Source organism: Triturus cristatus, chromosome 10 (assembly GCF_964204655.1).
Source record: "Triturus cristatus chromosome 10, aTriCri1.1, whole genome shotgun sequence".
NCBI classification, from domain to species: Eukaryota; Metazoa; Chordata; class Amphibia; order Caudata; family Salamandridae; genus Triturus; species Triturus cristatus.
Genome location: NC_140593.1, coordinates 65,625,028 through 65,646,161, shown reverse-complemented (window position 1 = coordinate 65,646,161; position 21,134 = coordinate 65,625,028). Strand labels below are relative to the sequence as shown.

Genomic DNA, 21,134 nt, shown 5'->3' with positions numbered 1-21,134 from the left:
CTGGTGGCCACAGGACATGTCTCCCCCACTCTCGGAAGTGACGATTGTGAAGAATCTGGGGGTCAAATTGGACTCTACTCTTTCTATGAAGACGCAAGTGCAATCTGTGGCTGGCACCTGCTTTGGGATTTTGAAGATGTTGAAAAATGTTCTTCCACTTCTCCCAGTATCACATCGTAAAACAGTTGTCCAGGCCTTGGTGTTGTCAAGACTTGATTATGTTAATTATTTGGGTCTTCCCGAGTATCTACTGAGTCGGCTACAAATCATCCAGAATGTGGCTGCCAGGGCTATTTTTTTAACTAAGCCCAGAAAGCATACCTCACATCTGCTGTCGTCACTCCACTGGCTTCCAGTGAAAAAAAGAATTTATTTTAAAGCCCTGGTTCTGGTCTTTAAGGCTCTCCATGGGATCGGGGCCCCGTATTTACGGGAAAGAGTTCAGCCCTACGCGCCTCAGTGCTCTTTAAGATCCTCCTCCAAGTCCCTGACCTTAATTCCAAGATTCAGGCTTTCGCGGGTTGGAGGAAGATCATTTCAGGTTATGGCCTCTCGTCTCTGGAATGGCCTCCCTCTCTCACTACGTCAAAGCTCCAACCTTCTGACCTTTAGACGAAACCTGAAGACGTGGCTTTTTCAGCTTTAGGTCTCCTTTTTTGTTCTCTAGGACAGCGACTAGGGGCGTCTTTCGTTTTGGTTGGTTGTCTGTGGTTTTCTGTAGCGGCCGGACACTCTTCGGAGTAGCCGTGCGCTGTATAAATCATGAATAACATAACATAACATAACATTAGTCCCTTGATAGTATCGGGGATGATTCTATACGCCCACAATCTAGCGTGTGTATGCAATAAAGTGGGCATTGTGCTAACAATGGCAAGGTGGATGCTTTTCTGCAAATGTTGAAGCGATCCACCTGGCCATTGCTCTATGGATCATACACAGCAGTTTAAATATGTCTGATATTGTGCAGCTGTAGAAAACATATATATGTAAAACAAGGGGGAACCCAGTAACCCTGGGACCTGGGTAGTTCAATATAATAGGAGACAATGGTCCCTTAAGGGGGAAGTGTGAACCTCAACTTCCACGGTGACCTAGTGAATAACCATCAATAGATTGGTTTTACTAGAAGAACAGATTATAAATGATTAATCAACACTTGGAATCTTAGTAAAACAAACTCATTCAACTCTGTAAACATATACATTCAGAATTAAAGAGGCATTCCCAAACGATGCAACGGCGCAGTGAAAGTGAGGTAGGTGAGTAAAAGGTGCGCTTGTGCTATACAATATCTACATAAATAGTGACTGTGGAGGATGCGCAGTTGTTTGATGTAACCTCTAACACAGAGTTGCAGGCTCCTGAATTACATAAACAGTACAGTACACTATTATTGTGTCAATGTTTCGACTCCTTGAGGTTATTTGTACAGGGTCATCATCAGGACAAGGAATGAGAAACACTCATTAGGTAGCACTCTTGCAGCAAATGATAAACAGTACATTCAGGATTGGATCCAAAAATCATAGGTATTAAAATCTAGAGGGGTTAAGTCAAGTTCCCTACGAATATTGGAAGATTTAAAGGGACAGGGGTCATCCAAGGTCCATAGATTGCAACATGATTGATTGTGTCTGGAAACATTTCCTGGGGTTAGGCAAACAAATCACAAACCCCCAAAAGAGCGGGGTGTAGCTGGAGAATTTAGTCTATATTTTCCAGGAATGATAACCCCAAAGTAAATTTGCGTAACCGCATCAATCTATTGGCAATGCTTTACATGTCAATTGGAATAGCGCGTAGTCAAATTACAAAGAGCTCTGGCTCACACGTCCTATCAGTTTGCATGAACACAACAGTTCTGTAGATAAAAACTGAACTCTATTATCGTTATAAACGTATTCTGGAAAATCTTCCCTATTAAAAACTTCAATCAGAAAGTCCAGAACTATGGATGTCATCACCCTTTCCAAAAACATGACCTCAGGCCCCCAGGAACTGTAATGAATGTGGACAATTGCATATGGCACATTAGATGGTACATTCTTAAATGCACCAGCTATGTCTAACCCACGTTTATGTCAGGCAAACTCTGGCCACTGAAAAGGATGCAAAGGGCTAGTAACTATCTTACAGCTTTAATCTGCTTTGGCACACACAGCACATTCCCTCACCAAGGGGTCTGCAGCAGCATTCACTCCTGCCTGGCCACCAAAAATGAGAGTGCAGCAAGTTCTTTAAAGCAGACATTCCCATGTGTTCTTTATGATGTGGATATAATAAGATCTTACAAATTCCTTCTGGAGGTACACACTTGTCGTTTCAAAAGAGTACCTTGCACACTCAATTCGGAGGCTACCTGTCAAAATGGATGAGGAGACTCTGCCATCCCCTTGGAAGATGGCCATCCTTCACAAGTATACTTTTTAGCAAGACTGAGTTAATCATCTCTGAAATCTTCCACTACCCAAAAATCCTCATTAACATTTCCTTCTCATTCTACACACACATCTTTTAGACAAGCAACATCAATTTCACTCTCGTCAAAAGTTTTTGATTCTTCACTTAGTAACGTGACCTGGATAAATAGTCTGTTGTCTGATTCTTATTCCCTGGAACATACAAAATGTGAAAACAGTACTCTTGAAATTTTGAACTCAGTCTCATGATATAGCAGTAACATTCATACCACCTCCATGTAACAACATTTGAACTGAGGGTTTGTGGTCTGTATGCAAAGTAAATTGGTTGCCCCAAATAAAGGGGCTCATTAGAATGGCAAACGGTCTGGAGTCTGTCCACCATCCTTGTGTAAACCGGGACCCTCCCCCATACATGCAGCGGTCCTGCACTGCAAATCAGGATGCGACTGCCCCCATGGCAGACGCATCTTGCATATTTAACATTGCGGCGGCTACTGCTGACAGCAGCACCCTCCACGATGTCAAAAATGCAGGTTCTACATTTCACTGCACTACGTGGCAGGCACCACACAGTGCCTGCCACTTGGTGCACTGAAATGTAGGGAGTTAACATGGATATCCTCTGTGCACATACACCACCCCAACACTTTGGAGGCCCGCAACAGGCCCCCAAACAAAACCTCCGCCAGCCTTTTCATGACCGTATCGCCATCATGGAAAGTCTGGCTCAAAGGCTGCATCATGATATGGTGGGTGGTGCCTGCTAGGCACCATCACCATTTCATGCCTGCAGTCCCCTCCACCAGGCAATCGGTCCGATTGCCTGTGGTGAGGCCGTGACGGACGGTCTTTCCATCCACCACAGTGTGGATCCGCCCGCCATCATGATCTGGCGGGCCGTCACTCCACGTTTGGTGACGGACGGATCACCACCGCATGGCTGGCGGTGGCGCTCCGTCCGTCACCATAATGACCTTCAAAGTGTCTGAAATTGTTGGCAGCCTAAACTCAAGCAAGAACCTTCCTTTCAATGACTGAGTCCTTTCTCATTGTTTCATTTAAGGTATTTGATACAAAGGCTACAATCTACTCTGCAGATCAAGGTTTCTGTAAATGCACTGCTCACCAGGCCATATCTACTGGCATCAACAGAAATGATGCAGTGTTTTCCAATAGAAAATGTTTGAAAGGATTGTGCACTGACGATTTGTTCTTTTATGTACTTGAAAGCTTTTTCTTTTTCTTGTTCTTGCCCCCATTCAGAGTCTGCCCCCTTGTGTAAGAGGGTATGTAGAGGTTCCATTTCTGAAGCACAATTCCTCACAAATTTCCCATAATTTTCATGCAGTCCTGCAAATGACATTAATTTCTCTCTGTCGTCTGGAGATGGAGCATTCTTTATGGCATCCACTAATAAACCTTTAGGGACAACATTTTTGGCAGAAATTGTGTGCCCCAGGTAATCATCTTCTGACTCACAGAATTTGCATTTTTAAGCACAGAGAACGTGCCCCTCTGTCTATAATCTTCTGCGTACTTCTTTAAGAGTTTGAAATGTTCGTTTTTACCTTACCTACTTATGTTGCTTGGTCTTCCATGTCCTTGAATATGTGGTGCTTTATGCCATGACATAAATATGCAGCCAATGCAAACCTGAACAGCATCTTCTTGTATTGAAACACTCCAAATGGAGTAATAAAGGCCATTAAGTGTTTAAGTCCTTTGATAATTCTACTTGGTGGTAAGCACTGTATATATCCAGTGTAGAAAAGGATGTTGCTCCATCTGAAAGTGAGAGTAAGTCACTTTTTGGGGCGAGAGATGCCTGTCAATGGTGATGTTATCATTTAGTGTCCTGAGGTCCACACATAACCTGAGGTCTCCGTTAGTCTTCTTTGTTGGGAGTCTTGAAGAAATCCATTTAGAGGATTCAGTTTTCTCGATAATATAATTTGACTAAAGTTTGTCCAATAACTTTTACATGTCTTTCCATACGCTGAATGTCACACCTCTCATTTCTTGTCTTTTGGGCATAGCTGTGTTCATTTGTTTGATGCAATGTTAAAATTCTTTAGGCATGCCCATTTTATCGCAAAACACCTCTAAATAAGTATTAATAATATGTTCTTTCATGCACACATCCTTAACTACTAGTGCTGGATCTGTACCACAATGTTTCAATGGGATTTGTAGATGTTTCTGAACCCTCCATCCTAAAACATTAGCTCCTCTGAGAGCTATGTAGATTTTCATTGATGCTGACCAGCCTCTGAATGTGGTGTTGGAAATAAAATATCCCACTTCATATGGCCACCTTAGGGAACTGTCCAACAAAGAATGCAGCATTTGCAAGGAAAATGGTCATTTCGCTAAAGTTTTCTGCAATTCTAAGAAGTCATCGGAAAGAAGAATTGGTCAAATGGTAGAAACAATGCCATATAATGCCAAAAATGACTAAGAAGACAACTCTGAAAGGAAGGATATCATTCTAATGGTTTGTGTTTAGGGGGAGCAGTAGGCATATGAATCCCTCAAACCTCCAAATTGTGTTTTTTGCATCTGAAAACCATATGTTTCACTCTAAGCTAGCTGCATCTGCGAAAGCCATGATAGATCCGGACAAAAGGCTTTGACTTTCAATGGGCGCAGAATTCACTTCTTGGGGTAGTTTACTGCTCACATGACATTCAAAGACAGCTCAGCAATAATCAAAATCTACATAGCTCTCAGAGGAGCTAACATTTTAGGATGGAAGGATCAGAAATGTCTGCAAATCACACTGATCCATTGTGCTGCAGATCCAGTGCGAGTCTGAGGCAGACAGCCAACTGCAACTCAGAAAAGTGATGTACCAAGTTTTCAGAATAAAACAAGTAAAGGATTGTCTGATGATAGTTATGATGACATATTACATGCCTCAATCATGATGTTTTTGACTCATCCAGCAACAACTCTGAGACGTACTTAACTGAAGTATCTGGTTCCTCTGACTCATCAGCATTCTGGGAGGGTCCGCAGGAGATGAAACGGGGGGGGGGGGGGGAGGGATTGGTAGCACAAAGGGAAAACTTGGGGAAACAACATGAGAATATAACACAGATCGCCTGCAGTGCCAGCACTATTGTTCCCCTGATTTTAAACTTGTGGAAAATGCAGGCAAAGCAGTTGCAGGTGCTTCTGAAACACTGCACCTGCCTGACAGGTTTCCATTGAAGTCCCCTGCATGTGTTAATAACAAAATAGGATAATTTGCAGGTCCAGCAGAAGAGGGAGAGAAGGGGTATGCAGTGGCGGCGGCACGGGATCAGAAGCAGTGGTGCGGGGGCAGACAAAATAAAACAAAAATAGAACTTACCTGCCAAATTGCTCCTCTCCCGACCCTGATGCTGGTCCAGTCTTGGGCTGATCACACTGCACAGGCTCCCAGATGCCAATTCCTGGTGCTGCTCTCATGGTGCGAATGCTATTCCCAGCATGAAAGCGGCACTGGGATTGGTCTGATCGCCGTGGTTTGGTGCTCAGACAGGGACTAGGAGCTTGTGGCTTTTCTCCACCCGGTTGTGCAACACAACCGGGCAGAGAAATGCTAAGTGCGCATGACGGTTTAACTGGCCTAAGACGCCTCTTCCCCACTGCTGTTGTACACAGAGTGCATGGGCCCGCCCTATGACGTGCTCGCTGTCAGCCGCAGGTAAGAAGAAAATTAAAATGATAATGAAATTGGTTTATTATCATTTTATTTTTCAAGTGCTTACCTCTGCTGCCACCTAGTGGGGCAACGCTCCTCCACCATAACGGAGGAGCCACTCCTGGGGGTATGTGAGAGAGCCCACTTTCTGCCCAGTCCTGCTCTCGTGATGTAACATATATATTTATAAAGCTGCCATGTTATTAATGACAGGGCAGATAAAATGGCTCATTCCACAAGATGGTGCTAAAGGCTAATTTGTCATCTTTTTCTCTTTCTCGGATTCGGCTTCCACTATCTGCTCGTCAGAACTTACACATATTGACATTTTAAAAAGTCGTAAATAGCTGGTTCTTTCCTTTCCAGTAGTTTGACGGTTTTGTTTCTGCTCGAGTCTTAATACGGATAGAGAGAGCGCCTTGATACCTCGGGTAAAGGTGCTGTTCATACATTTCAAATTGCAAATATGGGGCTAGATGTACGAAATTTTGCGTTTAAGATTTCCTAATAGCGAATTTTAGCGATTCGCTATTAAGAAAACGCAAACTGCGATGTACAGCAGTGTGTTTGACATTGTTAGCGATTCGCAGTCAGGGGCGGCTCCTCCGCTAAGGCGGGGGAGCGTCGCCCCCCTGCTCTCAGAGCAGAACAAAGGAAAAATAGAATTATAATAACATCGTAATTATCATTTTACTTTTCTGCGCTGCGGGGCTAGGTTAGGGTGGGGCGGTGCTGGCCAGAGCAGGGGGAGGAGTGGTTTGAACACTCTAAGTGCCGATGACTGTTTGGCCGGTCGTCTTGCGCACTTTGCATGTTCCCCACCAGGCTGTAATACACAGCCTGATGGGGAACATGCCCAGGTCCCCTGTCCCCATCTGAGCACCGTGACCAATTACAACGCTGCATTGTAGCATTGTGATAAGCTTAGGGGAGCCTGTGTGCTTCCTGCTTCCGGGTCTGAAGCTGAGGAAAGGTAAGTGCAACTTTTGTCCCCCTATCCCCCTGCCCGCCACCCCTGTTCCCTGCCAGCCGCCACTGTTCGCAGTGGATCAGAAATGGACCTGCCTCATCAACATTCATCAGGCAGGTCACAATTTGCAACCCATTGTGAATGGCTACAATTACAAGAATGGTGGCCTGCTTGGGACAGTAGATCACCATGTCTGTGTTTGCTTTTTAAATAAAGCTACTTTTTTCCCCCAAATGCAGCCCGTTTTCCTTAAAGGGATGCGTTTAAAAGAAAAAAACGAAAAGTTTTCTTTTCATTTTTTAAGGGCAGGCAGAATTTTTTTTAGCACCGCCATTCACAAAGGGGAAGGGGTCTGTTTGCGAACGGCTTACCACCAGCTTGAAGTTGGTGGTAACTGCAAATGTTTTACGACCGCATTCTGGTCGCAAAACATTCTTACATACCACTGCGACTCGCTGTTAGAAAGGGAGGTCCTTGAAATAACACTTCCTAATAGCGACTCGCAAATCCAATTTGTGATTTGGCAATAGCTTACCAAATCGCAAATAGGGCGTTGTACATTTAAATATGCTTTTTTCAGCTGCAAACAGCTTTATTCCACGAATCGGGCCATTTACGAGCTGAAAAAAGCCTCATAAATCTGGCTCATGATTTGTACAATAAGAGAGTTAGCATACACAGATGCGATGGCCACCATAAAGCCTTAGCGTGGCTTTAAAGTTGTGACATCAGCTATGAATAGGGCTTCCTGTTAGCAAAGAATGTTGTAAGATTCACCGTATGTACCTGACAGGACTAGTGGGGTGCCTGGCAGCGGTCTCCCTATCCTCCGGAACTGCTCCCCAATGAACATCGAGGTTCCAGTCGAAGACGCCGCGCTGGAGGGCGCTGGTTCGACGGTAGTCCCCTGTCCTCGGATTCACGACGTCCAAGGCGGGGGACACAACACAGCTTCTGAAAAAGGAACCGTAGTTTCAGGGCTAGCTAGTTTTCATTTTGCTTTTGTGTTACATTGCCATGTTTGAGGTGTGTTTATGCATGACATTCCCATGTGATGTGCATGACAGTTTATTTCTGCTCTCTGAACAGTCGTGAATGACATTGGTTACCCACCCACCAATTGCTTCCAAGTGTGCCTTCCCCATATGATAGTATAAACAACTGCATTCTCTCATTTAACAGCTCTCGAACAAAAACTAATGCCTTATTTAGAGCCAGATGTACGTAGGGAATGGTTTGCGATTACCAAATAGCGAATTCGCTATTTGGTAATCGAAAACACCCATGTACAACATTTTGAGATTCCTAATGGGTTCCCAAATAGACCTACCTCATTAATATTCATGAGGTAGGTCTACCTTTGCGACCCAATGGGAATCACAGGATTGGTGGCCTGCCGGGGTCCGCAGACCACCATGTCTGTGATTGCTTTACAATAAAGCAATTTTTTTAGGTCTCACCTGAGCCACTGCATGCGCTGCCCAGCGAGACATTTAGTTTGTGGGTTTTCAAAGAGCTACCACACGCTTTTGGCTGGCATAGAGCGTGCGGTTACGTGCACAATGACGAGCAGAGGCGCCATCTGGCATTCCTCTCTCGTCATGGTGCGTGCACATCGCACACCACTCGCCAGCCTACTTTTGCCGCTGCGCGCACCACTCGCGTGTTTTTCAACTTCCGGTCGCGGCCGCACGTTTTCTTTTTGCTTGCGACCAATGCTTGTGACATCCCAGCGAAACTTCAGCAGCGCTGAAACCCCCCAATCGCAGCCCGCCAGAATCGCTCCGGATGAAGGCAGGGCTTCTAGTGGCTCCCCAAGCTGTGAGGCGCGCGCGCTTCTTTCAAATGGTTGCTTTGCACCCGTAAACCCCCTTCATTTTCACCTCTTTCCTCGACCAGCCGAGGCCAAGTTCAGAATGCTTCAAACCCTAAGTATGTGGAAATCGCTGCGGGCTGCTAAATCACTCAATTCGAGTAGCCTTGCTAGTACTTTCCCAGTGAGATAACCAACACTGACTGCAAGAGGTGAAGCTTGGCTGACGATCAGTCCTGCCCGTGGGTGTTAAGGGAACAAACAGCGTCACTACATTTTGGGAATTCCGCTGGTTTCATCTTCCTCGGTTCAGGTGCACCTGTATTAAATTACTGTTACTTTACACTGTAGTCTGACTCTGTTTTATTTTTCAGGCTCTCATAAACCGCGACATTATGACATCACCCCATGAGAGTATGAAATCACCATTGAGTGCGATGAACACACGCATATTCTTTTTCATGCCCATGAACCCCTGCCCTCTGCCTCGTCTCTATTTCACCCTCCCAGACCATCGCTCCTTCACAGCTCACCCCGAGCTGTCACCTCCTTCCTTCCTCTTACACCCTTGTTCCCTCTCATCTGCTTCTATTGTTCTCTCCCTTTCACCCCATCTCTCCCCGTCACTCCATCTTTTTCTCTCGCACCTGTTTTTCAATTCCATTCCTCTCTCCCGCCTCCTCCCAGACACCCACACTTCTTATCCCATTTCTCGTCCTCCTATGCATGTCTTCTTTATATGTCATCTTTACCCGTTGACGACGTTATCACCTCAGCCGTCCCTCTCTCGCCTTCCCTCACTCTCGACCCATCCCCACTTGCCCTAACTCTTCTGTCCAATCCATCTCTTCATCTCAACCCTGTCCCTCCCAACTCTTGCTTCCCTCTCATCTCACCCTTGCGTCTACACCCCATTCCCCCTCACTCCTGGGTTGTACACAGGGTTCCCTGGGCTCTAATGCAAGCAGGGATTATAGCCTCCCTGCCCAAAATTGCTTATTAAAAGAAAACCACAAAAAGGGCTCTATGGGTTCCCTCAAAACCGCGGCTCCGGTGCCACTGCTCCTGCTGATCCCTCTGCTGTCTCCCCTACCTCTCTCGCTGCGTCACACGCTCCCACCCATCTCTAGCAGCTTGCAATTGAAGATAATTGCGTTTTATTTTTATTTATACCTGCAGCCTTGGCTTTGTCATCAGCCTTTCTATCCCTCTGGGAGGAGGGACAGCGCACCGCGTCTTATTCCACACTGGTTGGTTTCCAGCGGGTCGAAGCCAGAACTCCGTTCTGTTGGAAACGATGTCACAGTCCAGCGGGCTGAGAGAGCTGGACTGACGCCTCGAAACGCCGCCACTGCGGCGGGTTCCCTACTGTGGCCACATGCTTGCTATAGGAAGTAGGCAACATTTAAAAAAAACCTCTCCTGCTATCTTTTCAGAGTTTTAAAGGTTTTTATTTGCCCATGTCCTTATTTTTTTTTTAATCACTCGAAGTGCAATTACTTTGCTATTAAATAGCAAGTGTAGAATTTTAATGAGGCTTTACTACAAAAAAAGATATTGGTTCAGAGGTGATTTAGCATATAGTATAAAATAAATAACCCTAGGCAATTTCTGATTTTCTCAATAAATCATTGGCCCATGAGAGGCACCAGTTAGATGAACATTTGGTTTGAAATATTCGTGGACTCTGAATGCTTAATTCTCAGAGGTGCACTTTTACTGGGTGCAAAAATTGTCTTTGAAAATACTGTTGATGGATGGTAGCAGTATTACGCGCGGTGTTTTTTTTTACCTCGATTCAGTGTTTCCCATTGGATGATGGAGACTAACTCGTGGGCTGATTGGATGTGAAACCGAGCACCTAACCTGGAACACATCATTACACATTCAACAAGGAAATTGTCTGATATTTCCTGCTAGAGCTCACGGATCGCAGATATTGGGGAACATAATGAACATTAGCACGCACAGATTTTCCCTTGCTGCTGTTGTCATGTGTGAGAAGTTGGCCTGATGTATGATGTCACTAGTTCTAGTGTACACCTTATATCAGTCCAAATACCCTTATGGTGATTGGTTGTAAAGTCAACCTTATAGACCAGCTATCCTAGTGGTAGCATGGACAAGAGCAGTCTTAGGCTAAACTCTGAATGGCATGTGAAGCCAGCTGTGATACCATATATAATCCCTTGAATACCAAATGAAAGGACACCACAACAGATATATATATAAAATAAAGTGTATTTATTCTAAGCAAACCCTCAGCACTCTTTATGAGATTAGAGGTAAGTACAACACAGTCTTATTTATGCATACATTAAGTCACACAGGTAAGTAATACAGTTAGGCCCTAGGGGCCACGCAAACCATATACTAAGTAAGTGGTATAAGAACCACTGTCACGGAAATAGAATAGGCCTAGGCCTAGGGAATCGCTGGGGCTACACTACACTAGCGTTAGTTAGGAAGTGGGAGGCCCACGGGATTCGTGTGCAGAGTGGAAACACTCACGCGTAATGCGTAAAAGTCAATAGCAATAGTACAGTTTAGAAAACGGTAGATTTAGGACACTTCCGGAGTAGCTAGGAAGTTGAGCCTTGAAAACTAGACCCTAGGATAGTCACTATCCTGATGAGCACCGGAGTACCCAAGTTACCTAGCCCACAGGCTGCGGGTGCATAGGGGTGAAGATGCGTCGTTTTCGTCGTCGACTCCTATGGATGCCTGAAGAAAGATGCTGACAGGCAGTCAGTGAAGAGTGTCCGGTGGATCCCAAGGCTGGGATCAAGAAGAAAGGAAACCTGCAAGCAGAAGGGACAGAGTCAAGGTCACTAGCCAGTGACCACGTGGAACCAGGAAGGAACCAGGCGATGTCGTGAAGATTTGCAGGTGAAGGTGAAGCTTGTCGCTGCAGCCAGGAGGACCAGGAAGCGTCGAGGACGACCAGGACCAGGAGGCGAGCTGTCCCACGAAGGCTCTTGCTGTCGGCGGCGTCGAAGTTGGACTAGGACTCACCAAGCCTTGGCAAGCGGAACCCACGAAGAACAAAGGACTTGCTTCTGGTGCAGACCAGGAAGGTCTGGGGTGCTTCTTCTTTGCAGAGAAGCGGGAGCCAGTCTGGAGGAGCCAAACCAGCGCAGAAGATTTCAGGGTGCGTCGTCACAGAGGCCACTAGCCAGCGGGCAAGCAACCGGACAGACGCGGCAAGCAGGAAAATGCTGAAGGGCCCCACGCAGGACTCATGGAGTGTGGGGGGCTGATCTTCGGTGCAGATGGTGCTTGGGGTTGGGGCTTCTCAATCCCCGGTGCACAACTTCGAGGGTACCTCAGAAGCTGCGCTGTAAGTTACTAGCCACTTTTTCCAGGTAGCCGGTCCCACGTCGCTCGTCGCCTCCACGGATCTCAGCTCTGCTGCAGATGTGGATGAGGGTCGGAGAAGTCTGGAAGTCAAGGCTCTGGTCGGGCTCTGCAGTCGGTTCCTCGTAGAACGGTCGCAAAGCAAAGGGTAGTCTCTTGATGGTGCCTGTTTGCACAGGGTAGCCACTCCTTGGCTACAAGGGAGATTCTTCAGTCTTCTTCTTTCGTCGAATGTCGAAGGTCCAGAGTTTCTGTTCAGTTTTGCAGGTTCAGGATAATCTAAAGTCTTGAGGCCCAACTCCCACTCTTATACTAATCTGGGGGGCTGGGATACCTGCTAGGTCACGCCTTATGGGTGGGACCTGGGAGGGGGTGGTTACACCCACTTCCCTTTGTCCAGTTTCGCGCCAGAGCTGGGGCTGGAGTGCCCCAGCGCCGGTTTGAACTGGACTATGCAAGGAACACCTTGTGTGCCCCAGGCATGTCTCATTCCTTTCAGCCCACCCTGCCCCAATACACTAAAGGCTGTCTGGGGAGGTGCTAGCACCTCCCCAAGCAGGAAACCTATTGTCCAGGCCTCCCTGGCTGGGATCACTCCCAGCTGCAGGAGGTCAGACTTGTGTCGTGGCAGCAGCATCCATTTTGTGATGCTGAGGCTTTGGTTAGAGTTAAACAGCAAAGTAGGATTTTAACATGTCTCTCCCTCTAGAAGGGAGGAATAATATCCTCATCACCAGAAATGGTATGGGGGTATTATTCCAAAGTGTTAGACACCTTACACGACATGTTTTGATAAAGCCAAACCATAGTTACCATAACCGTTTAAGATTATAAGGCACTTTAAGAGTATATGGTAGGCTATATCATAGAACAGCTATAAGGACATGGTTCCGAAAGCTGCAGACAGGCTCAGCTCATGCTAGAGCACCATCTCACATGTTACCAAGCACTCTGCCTCCAGGATTGTTAAGGCCTGCCATAGGAGTGACTGATAGGTACACATGTGTCTATATATAAGGGTAGATATAGGTATACTATACCTAAGCAAGGGGTGATTACACGACCTTGCCCCAGCTGAGTGATCAGCCAGTTGTGTCTGATTGGAAGGCTAGACCAGGGGTGGCATAATACATGCTGCAGCCCCTGGGAGGCCTAGGGTACACCTATGCCCTGGGTACCTAGGGTACACTGTACAGGGTCCAATAAGGTGATCCTTACCAATTGTGTATGTACCTAGGGTACATGGAGTCCATTTTACAGAGAGAGCAGACAGCCTGAGACCCTGAATGGCAGGATCTCAGGCCAACTAAGTCGAAAAACCAGCTAGACACTAGGCAAAAAGTTGGGGGTAACCATAGTCAGATATCCACCTTCCTACATCATGTCAACACATTTTTAAATTAAAAATCAATCATCTTATATCAATATGTAATGTCTATTGAGAAATGGTTATCGATTTTGTGCTCAGTTATTACCTTCTTTTGTGGAGCAGCAGCTGGGGAAATCCATTGGGAAAGATTGTCATTGCCATGTCTCGCTTCCTATTTGCTGCTGTTGGGCTAAGAAAGAGCAACAAGCATTGGCATTGCCAATAGGACTCGCCTTTGGGATCTTATAAGTGTTTAGCCATGCAACATTTACTGTTGGTGCACCAAGGATATTGTGCTGCAAAACTAAAAACTTATAAGGTCCCAAAAGCGAGACCTATTGGCTATGCCAATGCTTGTTTTAAATGCAGTCGGTTTTCCTTCGAGGAAAACGGGATGCATTTCAAAAAGAAAAATGAAAAGTTTACTTTACATTGAAAAAAAAGTTTTTACAATCATTTGCAAAGGGGAAAGGGGTCCCTTAGGGAACTCCTTTCCTTTGCGAATGGGTTCCCACCTACTTGAAAGAGGTGGTAAAATGTGAATGTTTTGCATTCACATTTCAGTCTCAAACCATTCACGCATACATACCACTGCGATTCGCTATTAGGAAGGGATGTCCTTAGCTCGCTCCTTCCAAATAACGAATCGCAAACCCAAATTGCAATTCAGTAATAGGTTACCAGATTGCAAATTTGCCTTTGTACATTGAAAAAGGCCTTTTTTCATTTGCAAACGGCCAAATTCTGCGAATCAGGTCGTTTGATAACGAAAAAAACCTTTGTACATGTGGCCCTTAATCCTAATTGTATCGCAAAATAACCAAATCCTTTCCCTCATATTCCAGCATTACTGCTGAGGGCAATGCTCAGAGGTGCTGCTATGAATGGTGCAGTCGAGGCCCAGAAGCTTGAGGGTTCCCCTGGAATAGTGCTGGTTTTTGCCCCCCAAGCAGCACTCGGAGGTCCAGTTGGGTTGGTTGTTTTGTGGGTCCCGGTGCCCCTTCCATGCCACTGGCAATACTTTTCAGTGATATATTTGCGTTGGATCAGCATTTCAACTTCAGTCAATCCTCATTTCAACTTTGAGTTGTTAATTTAGGTATGAGTTTCCCCAGCCCCCCCCCTTCCGCAGGGAGCTCCCCAACCCTCTGTGCTTCACATACCAAAGCACGCCCTGTGCTTGTATGCCCCCTTTCAGCCCCTTGGTTATTCTCCCTCTGTCTGGTCCATACTTTCTCTGCACCATTGTCTGGTGACAGGTCCCCCATGCCTTCCACCCAGTGCCCTACATCTGAGTGACATTCCGTTCGCACTGGACTCAAAGTTTGAGTGTGTCTTCTTTTGTGGCCCTTGGAAACGTGCTGACGCCTTTGCTCAGAAAGGACGCCTCCAAGTTGTCCTTTGCTATGTAAATGTTACTCTGCATCAAGCCACCGCGCACTCACTTTTTGTGCTGTGTGTCATGAAATGCAGATGTGCATTAGAGGCCGTTCATTCACAAAACAGCGAGCTGCTCTTCTAGTGCCTCGTTGAGAGACAGTCTGAGGCGCTATCAGAGATGCTCCTTTACTACACAGTGTCTGTGTTCCTGAGGAACACAGGGCTGCACAGGTGGTAACATGTCTTCGCCATCCGACGTCAGCCGTGGCCAGTCCATATGGGCTGAGAGGCCACGCCCCCTCACCCTTTGCCCATCACGAAAAGCATCTGTGAGGCTGAACAAAGGCCAGCCTGACAGACACTCTTTATTTTCAGGTCAGGCAGCCAGGAGCTAGACATGCTCTGAATGCGCAGACTCCCGGCTGCCTGAGCTGAACTCTGCTGGGCTGAGGATGTCACAGCCCTGTCGACGGGACTTCCTCAGCTCAGAAAAGGTCCTTGAGGCCTCCCCCCTTGTCACAAAGTGGATGTCACCACTGCGCTTCGGTTTTAAGCCCTGAAATGTCCAGAGCCGAGTGTCAATCAGTGACACCTGGTCACAGAGTGTGGTGGGGTCAGCTTGTGACGGGTCGGTACTGCTGCCTCCCCTCTGAGAGAAGGGAACAGTCCCAACACTTCTGGGACCTGCAAGGCAGAATTGCAGGCAAGTGTGAATTTATTTGTTAGTGAGTGTTGTGAACAGATGTGTGTGCATGTGTGAATGCATGGGTGTGAGTGGGTGTATATGTGTGCGTTTGTGTCCTGTCCTCCCCATCCCTCCCAAAATGATCAGCCGCCACTGTCTGGCATATACACTCGGAGCCTGAGGTTGAGTACACTCAGCTCTATTTACCGCCACACGTCGTCAACAGTTGTCTACAGTGGTGAAGAGCTCCCAAATCAGGCGCAGTGTGGCAGAGCGATAGGGACGAGGAGTATCTAACCCACCTGGCCGTGGTAGTCACCTCCGGAATACCGAGCTGCAGTGCTTAATTTGTAAATGAAGGAGTGCCGGAGCCTGAAACTTTGCTCAGAAGCCCCCGGCTAGTGCAATTAAACGTCAGAGTGCCGCATACCAAGGCAGGTAGTCTTGAACCCAGTGGCGGTCCGTCCATTGGGGGCGTTGGGGCATTGCCCCCCCGCCCGCTCCCCGTGCCCGCAGCTTCCTCGGCGTCTCTGAATTTAAGTAAACTCTCAGTTTACTTACCTTCAGAGACGCTGAGGGAGAACTGTCAGTCAGTATGACGTTGGACCGCCCACCCCCTTCAGAGTCTGAAGGGGTGGGCGGTCTGGCGTCATGTTGACTGACAGGCAGCCAGCAGCAGACAAGTGCGCATGAGTGGGGACGGAGGGCGATTTTTGCACCGTGCCCAGTCATGCGCACTAGTGTTTCCAAAGGCTGGCGCATGCCCGTTAGGAGAGCGAGGGTTGAGCCAAGGCTCAAACCTCGGTCTCCAATGGGTAGGCGGGCAGAGCGTAAGCCTGCTCTAAGCCAATCCTGGTGCTGCTCCAGCACCAGGATTGGCTGAGAGGGGTCTTGCAATGCCAGCACTGATGGGCTGTTCCAGTGAGTAGGCGCCAGAAGTAACGGAAACGGACCCGAGGCGGCGCGGGCGGTGGACCCGGACCTGCTCAGGACAGGTAGGATTTAATTTGAAAAAACGTCCCCACCCCCGTGCGACACCCCCCCCCCCCCACACACACACACACGACACGAGCCGCGGCTGCTTGAACCCACCTCATGCCTTCTTAATCCACTGCCACACACTCCCTGCCCCTTTATCTCACTCTTGTGGGTTCCTAATTCCTCCCTCTGTGACGGGTTTTCCGTTTTTCTCTTCCTCTGTCTTTCCGATCTGTGTGTATTTCCCTCTCTTGCTCTCGGTAAATGTATGATGCAGAAACATAAATCCCGGTCCCCAAAAACAAGTGCCGGTGGCCCCCACTGGCAACCACCAGCTCAGATTAAGCACTGCCTAGCTGACAGTTTCCAGTACTTTGCAGCCCACACACAGGTTTTACAAATCAAGGCAGACACTCTGCCCATGCAGGTAGAGCGCCCCCTTGCAGCAGTAACCAGTTACTGCAAAACAGATGACCCAATCCAATGTGAGGACACGTATTTCCACCCGCTCAGAGTGGCACCTGCGGCATTGTGTACATCATCTATGATTCCTATTTACTCTTCCAATGAACCCCGTGTAGTCAGGGAGCGGAGGATAGATTCTGGGACCATCAGGTCTGTGAAAGCCAAGGACATGCGGTCAGCTCACAGCTGCATAGTGTGACGAATGTCTGGCCTCGTGGGGATGCGAGAATGTTTCTAAAATGTGTTAGAATAACCCAAAATGCGTGGTGTTTGGCAGAGCTGCACTTTACTTTAAGTAGATCATGGACCTTTAGCAATGCCACTGAAAATATCTAAATGTATGGCTGTTCCTGCATAATTTTGGATTGCTGCATTTGCCACATAATTCATCATCTGATGCATAATCTGTAGATTTTAGCCAAAAAAAGTTTGTTTCTAGCTCAAATCGATCAAAAGTCACTAAAAATGAGGCAATGTGTTGCCGTGCAGTGGAAGCCCCTCGCAAAGGTTGACTGCTCAACTTTCTGCGGCTTATTGCTATATTTGGGTGTTAAACAGGTACTAATAAGGTAAAACCTTTGCCCAGACAATGTTAACAAGTGTAAACATGACAAAATAACGAAACAATACTGTAACAAAATGTGGCACATTGTGATGCATAATTTGCCTTTTCTTGCTACATGATTTTGTCAACCTTTCAGCATTATACAATCCTCCCGTGCTGCATAATTCCAGTAACCCTGACTGTGAAAGGACATTAATCTATTAAAAATATCTATTTCTCACAGTATGCACTGATGCATTTCTCTGAATTGCCCTATTTTCATGGCACTGACTCTTTATTGCCTCACTTTTTAATTTTGTAATAAAACCCTTTACTTATTCCATTGATCTAGAACTCAGTTATTCACGCACCCTTTTTCTTATTTCTTAATTTATTGTATTTCTGATATTTTTGATGAGTTGGGAGGTGCCTTACCTCAGGGACACTTCGCCTCATGAAAGTTTAACCCCATTTCTGATTCATCAATATTGTGGGTATACTCTGTAGGTACATTTTGGGGTGTCAATGTTGCGGGGTCCCCCACGCCCACAACTGCACCAGTTGAGGAGAAGGTTTGACTGTGAGTGGATCAGACCGTGGGATGGATTGACTGTGTGTTCACCAGTCTGCGCGAAGGTGTTAGGTAAGTATTTGGCACACATCACCCCTGCCCGCGGCTCCTTGAAACGCCTCTTTGAAGTGCCTGGACTATGGCAGTCTTTACAAGACATAATCTACTGCCTATAAAGCGCGTCACATGTCCACCCTGAAACACCTCACACACAAACTCAAACATTTTAGAGGACACTCCAGAACTGGGAAGTAAATCCCCCTTGTGTCTTGGGTTACCTGGGTTCTAAAAGAAGTGCACCCTGAAACAATCCTTCTCTGGACACACAACCAAACATGTGACTGTCTTCTCACCCAGGTGACGTGTCTCCTTCTTTCTCATCTTCAAGAAAAGCTCCAGCTAGCGCCTAATTTGCATTCCTTAAACCGAGGGGCTTATTTACAAGCCCTGTGTGCCACCGGAACGGTACTTATTGTGATGTTCTGATGGCGCACAGGGCCATACAACCACCCTGCGTGGGTTTCCGTGGCCTTGTAGAGATGGAGTAAGGCAAAGCAGCACAAGCCACTGCCTCGCCTTCGTCTGCGTGGAAGGAGTGTTCCGTGGATGTTGCTGCGGGGGTTCCCACTCAACACCCATGGGATTTGACTCTGCCCCAGATTAACCACATCAGGCAAACCAAACCTGGGGCCGTGCCAAAACCTTGCGCCTCCCTAGAGCAGGTGCAATAAAGAGAAATGTTTACTTCTCTCCCTGTGTTTTCCTCTCTCCATGTGTGCATTCTGCAGCACACCGACTGAGGAAAGCGCTTTTCGGGATTGTTTTTGTGCAGGAAGGTGCCCCTTCCTGCACAAAAACAATTGTGCCAACAACACAGACAGCCTTGCACCACGGTCTCCTCGTTTTGTTCCTCTTTCCATGTGTGCTGCATCTTCTGAAAAAGCGTGGGTGCCAGACATGTATCAGGACCAGGCCTTTGATAGAGCCAATGGGGCTGGAACGGAGTCAGTCACATGTGAAGTTGTTGGTAGTGTGTCGGGCAGGGCTGGGGTGGTGTCAGTCTTTGTGTATGTGTTTCACATGCAAGATGTCTTATTTTGAATCTTTTCACTTCCACGCCTCCGGCAGTAAGGCTCGTCTGGGTTTTATCCTTCCATCTGCCGCCCTCATTCATGCCTGGGGAGAGGGAGACAGCAGTCCTAGCCCCTGATGAGAGAGTCGAGACCTAGTCACGACAGAGAGCCGCGCTCTCTCATCAGACTCCTCCCTGGCACCCCTCACCCCTCTGAGTCTCCAAGGAGGGCAGGGTGCTGTGGGTTAGAGGAGGTGCACATTCAGATCAAAGGTGATTAAACCTTTGTGGAGCGTTGCACAGGTGTGGAATGCACACCCACCATGTAGCATCAGCCTTTCCGCAATGCATTATGGTCGATGAAGTTTCATCAGTTCATTTTTCCCACATTCACTTGGCTTTATCAGTCAAGCACTTCTTCAGCCTGAGCTGGACATCCCCTGGCACGTGTTTCCTGGTCTTGCCATCCAAGAGTCAGGGATATTCGTTAAACTAGGGGTGTAACCTGCTGCATGTAACTAGCTGTTGTGCATAAACCATTCAAGACAGAGGGGCGACCCCACTGGTTCGGATACGATTCCTTCCTTCTAAGGAGGAGCTTCCAAAAGTGTAACTTTACCTTTGTGAATCAGACTCTTCATTCCTACTGCATGGAACAAACTAGAACCGTCCTCCTCTCATGGCATTGTATTGCCCCGCTTGGGGAGATCTTGCTTACTGGTTTACCTTTCCTTGGCCTAGTCTTTTGGGGCGGAGTGTGGCACCCTGTGTGCCCTCTGTGCAGTGATGGAAAAGCCCAGCATACTTGCTCCTGTTGCTATAGGAGAGTCTGGGCTCCTGTTGGTATGGAAGGTCCTGGGCTCCCGCTGCTTTAGGAGAGCCTGGGCTCCTGCTGGTATGACACATCCTGGGCTCCTGCTGCTATGGTAGGTCCCAGGCTCCTGCTGGTATAATACGTCCTGGACTCCTGCTGGTATGGGAGGTCCTGGGTTCCTGCTGGTATGGGAGGTCCTGGGCTCCTGCTGGTATGGGAGGTCCTGGGCTCCTGCTACTATGACAGGTCCTGGGCTCCTGCTGGTATGACATGTCCTGGGCTCCTGCTGGTATGGGAGGTCCTGGGCTCCTGCTGGTATGGGAGGTACTGGGCTCCTGCTAGTATGGAACGTTAAGGGCTCCTGCTGCTACTATGGCAGGTCCTGGGCTCCTGCTGCTATGGAAGGTTCTCGGTTCCTGCTAGTATGGAAGGTCCTGGGCATAGTATGTAGGTCCTGGGTGCCTGCTGGTGTGGCAAGTCCCGGGCTCCTGCTGGTACGGAAGGTTAAGGGCTCCTGCTGCTACTATGGCAGGTCTTGGGCTCCTGCTAGTACGGAAGGTCCTGGCCTTCTGCTGGTATGCAGGCCCTGGGCTCCTGCTGGTATGCAGGCCCTGGGATCCTGCTGGTATGCAGGCCCTAGGCTCCTGCTGGTACGAAAGGGCCTGGGCTCCCTCCGGTATGGAAGGTTCTGGTTTCCTGCTGGTATGGTAGGTCCTGGGCTCCTTCTGGTGTGGAAGGTTCTGGGCTCCTGCTGGTATGGGAGGTCCTTGGCTCCTGCTAGTATGTAAGGTCCTGGGCTCCTTCTGGTGTGGAAGGTTCTGGGCTCCTGCTGGTATGGGAGGTCCTTGGCTCCTGCTAGTATGGAAGGTCCTGGGCTCCTGCTGGTATGGCAGGCCCGGGCTCCTGCTGGTATGGGAGGTCCCAGACTCCAGCTAGTATGGAAGGTTCTGGGCTCCTGCTAGTATGGAAGGTCCTGGGCTCCTGCTGGTATGGGAGGTCCTG

The 21,134-nt window shown here is 47.7% G+C and overlaps 1 protein-coding gene across 1 annotated transcript in view; it reads right to left on the bottom strand.

Moving 5' to 3' along the window:
* GALNT15 (polypeptide N-acetylgalactosaminyltransferase 15) overlaps positions 1-21,134 on the bottom strand; it is a 143,706-nt gene that overhangs the window by 63,257 nt on the left and 59,315 nt on the right. The window contains exon 4 of the mRNA XM_085630980.1: positions 7,871-8,038. Within this exon, the coding sequence (XP_085487106.1) occupies positions 7,871-8,038 (168 nt within the window). The remainder of the gene's footprint in view (positions 1-7,870; positions 8,039-21,134) is intronic.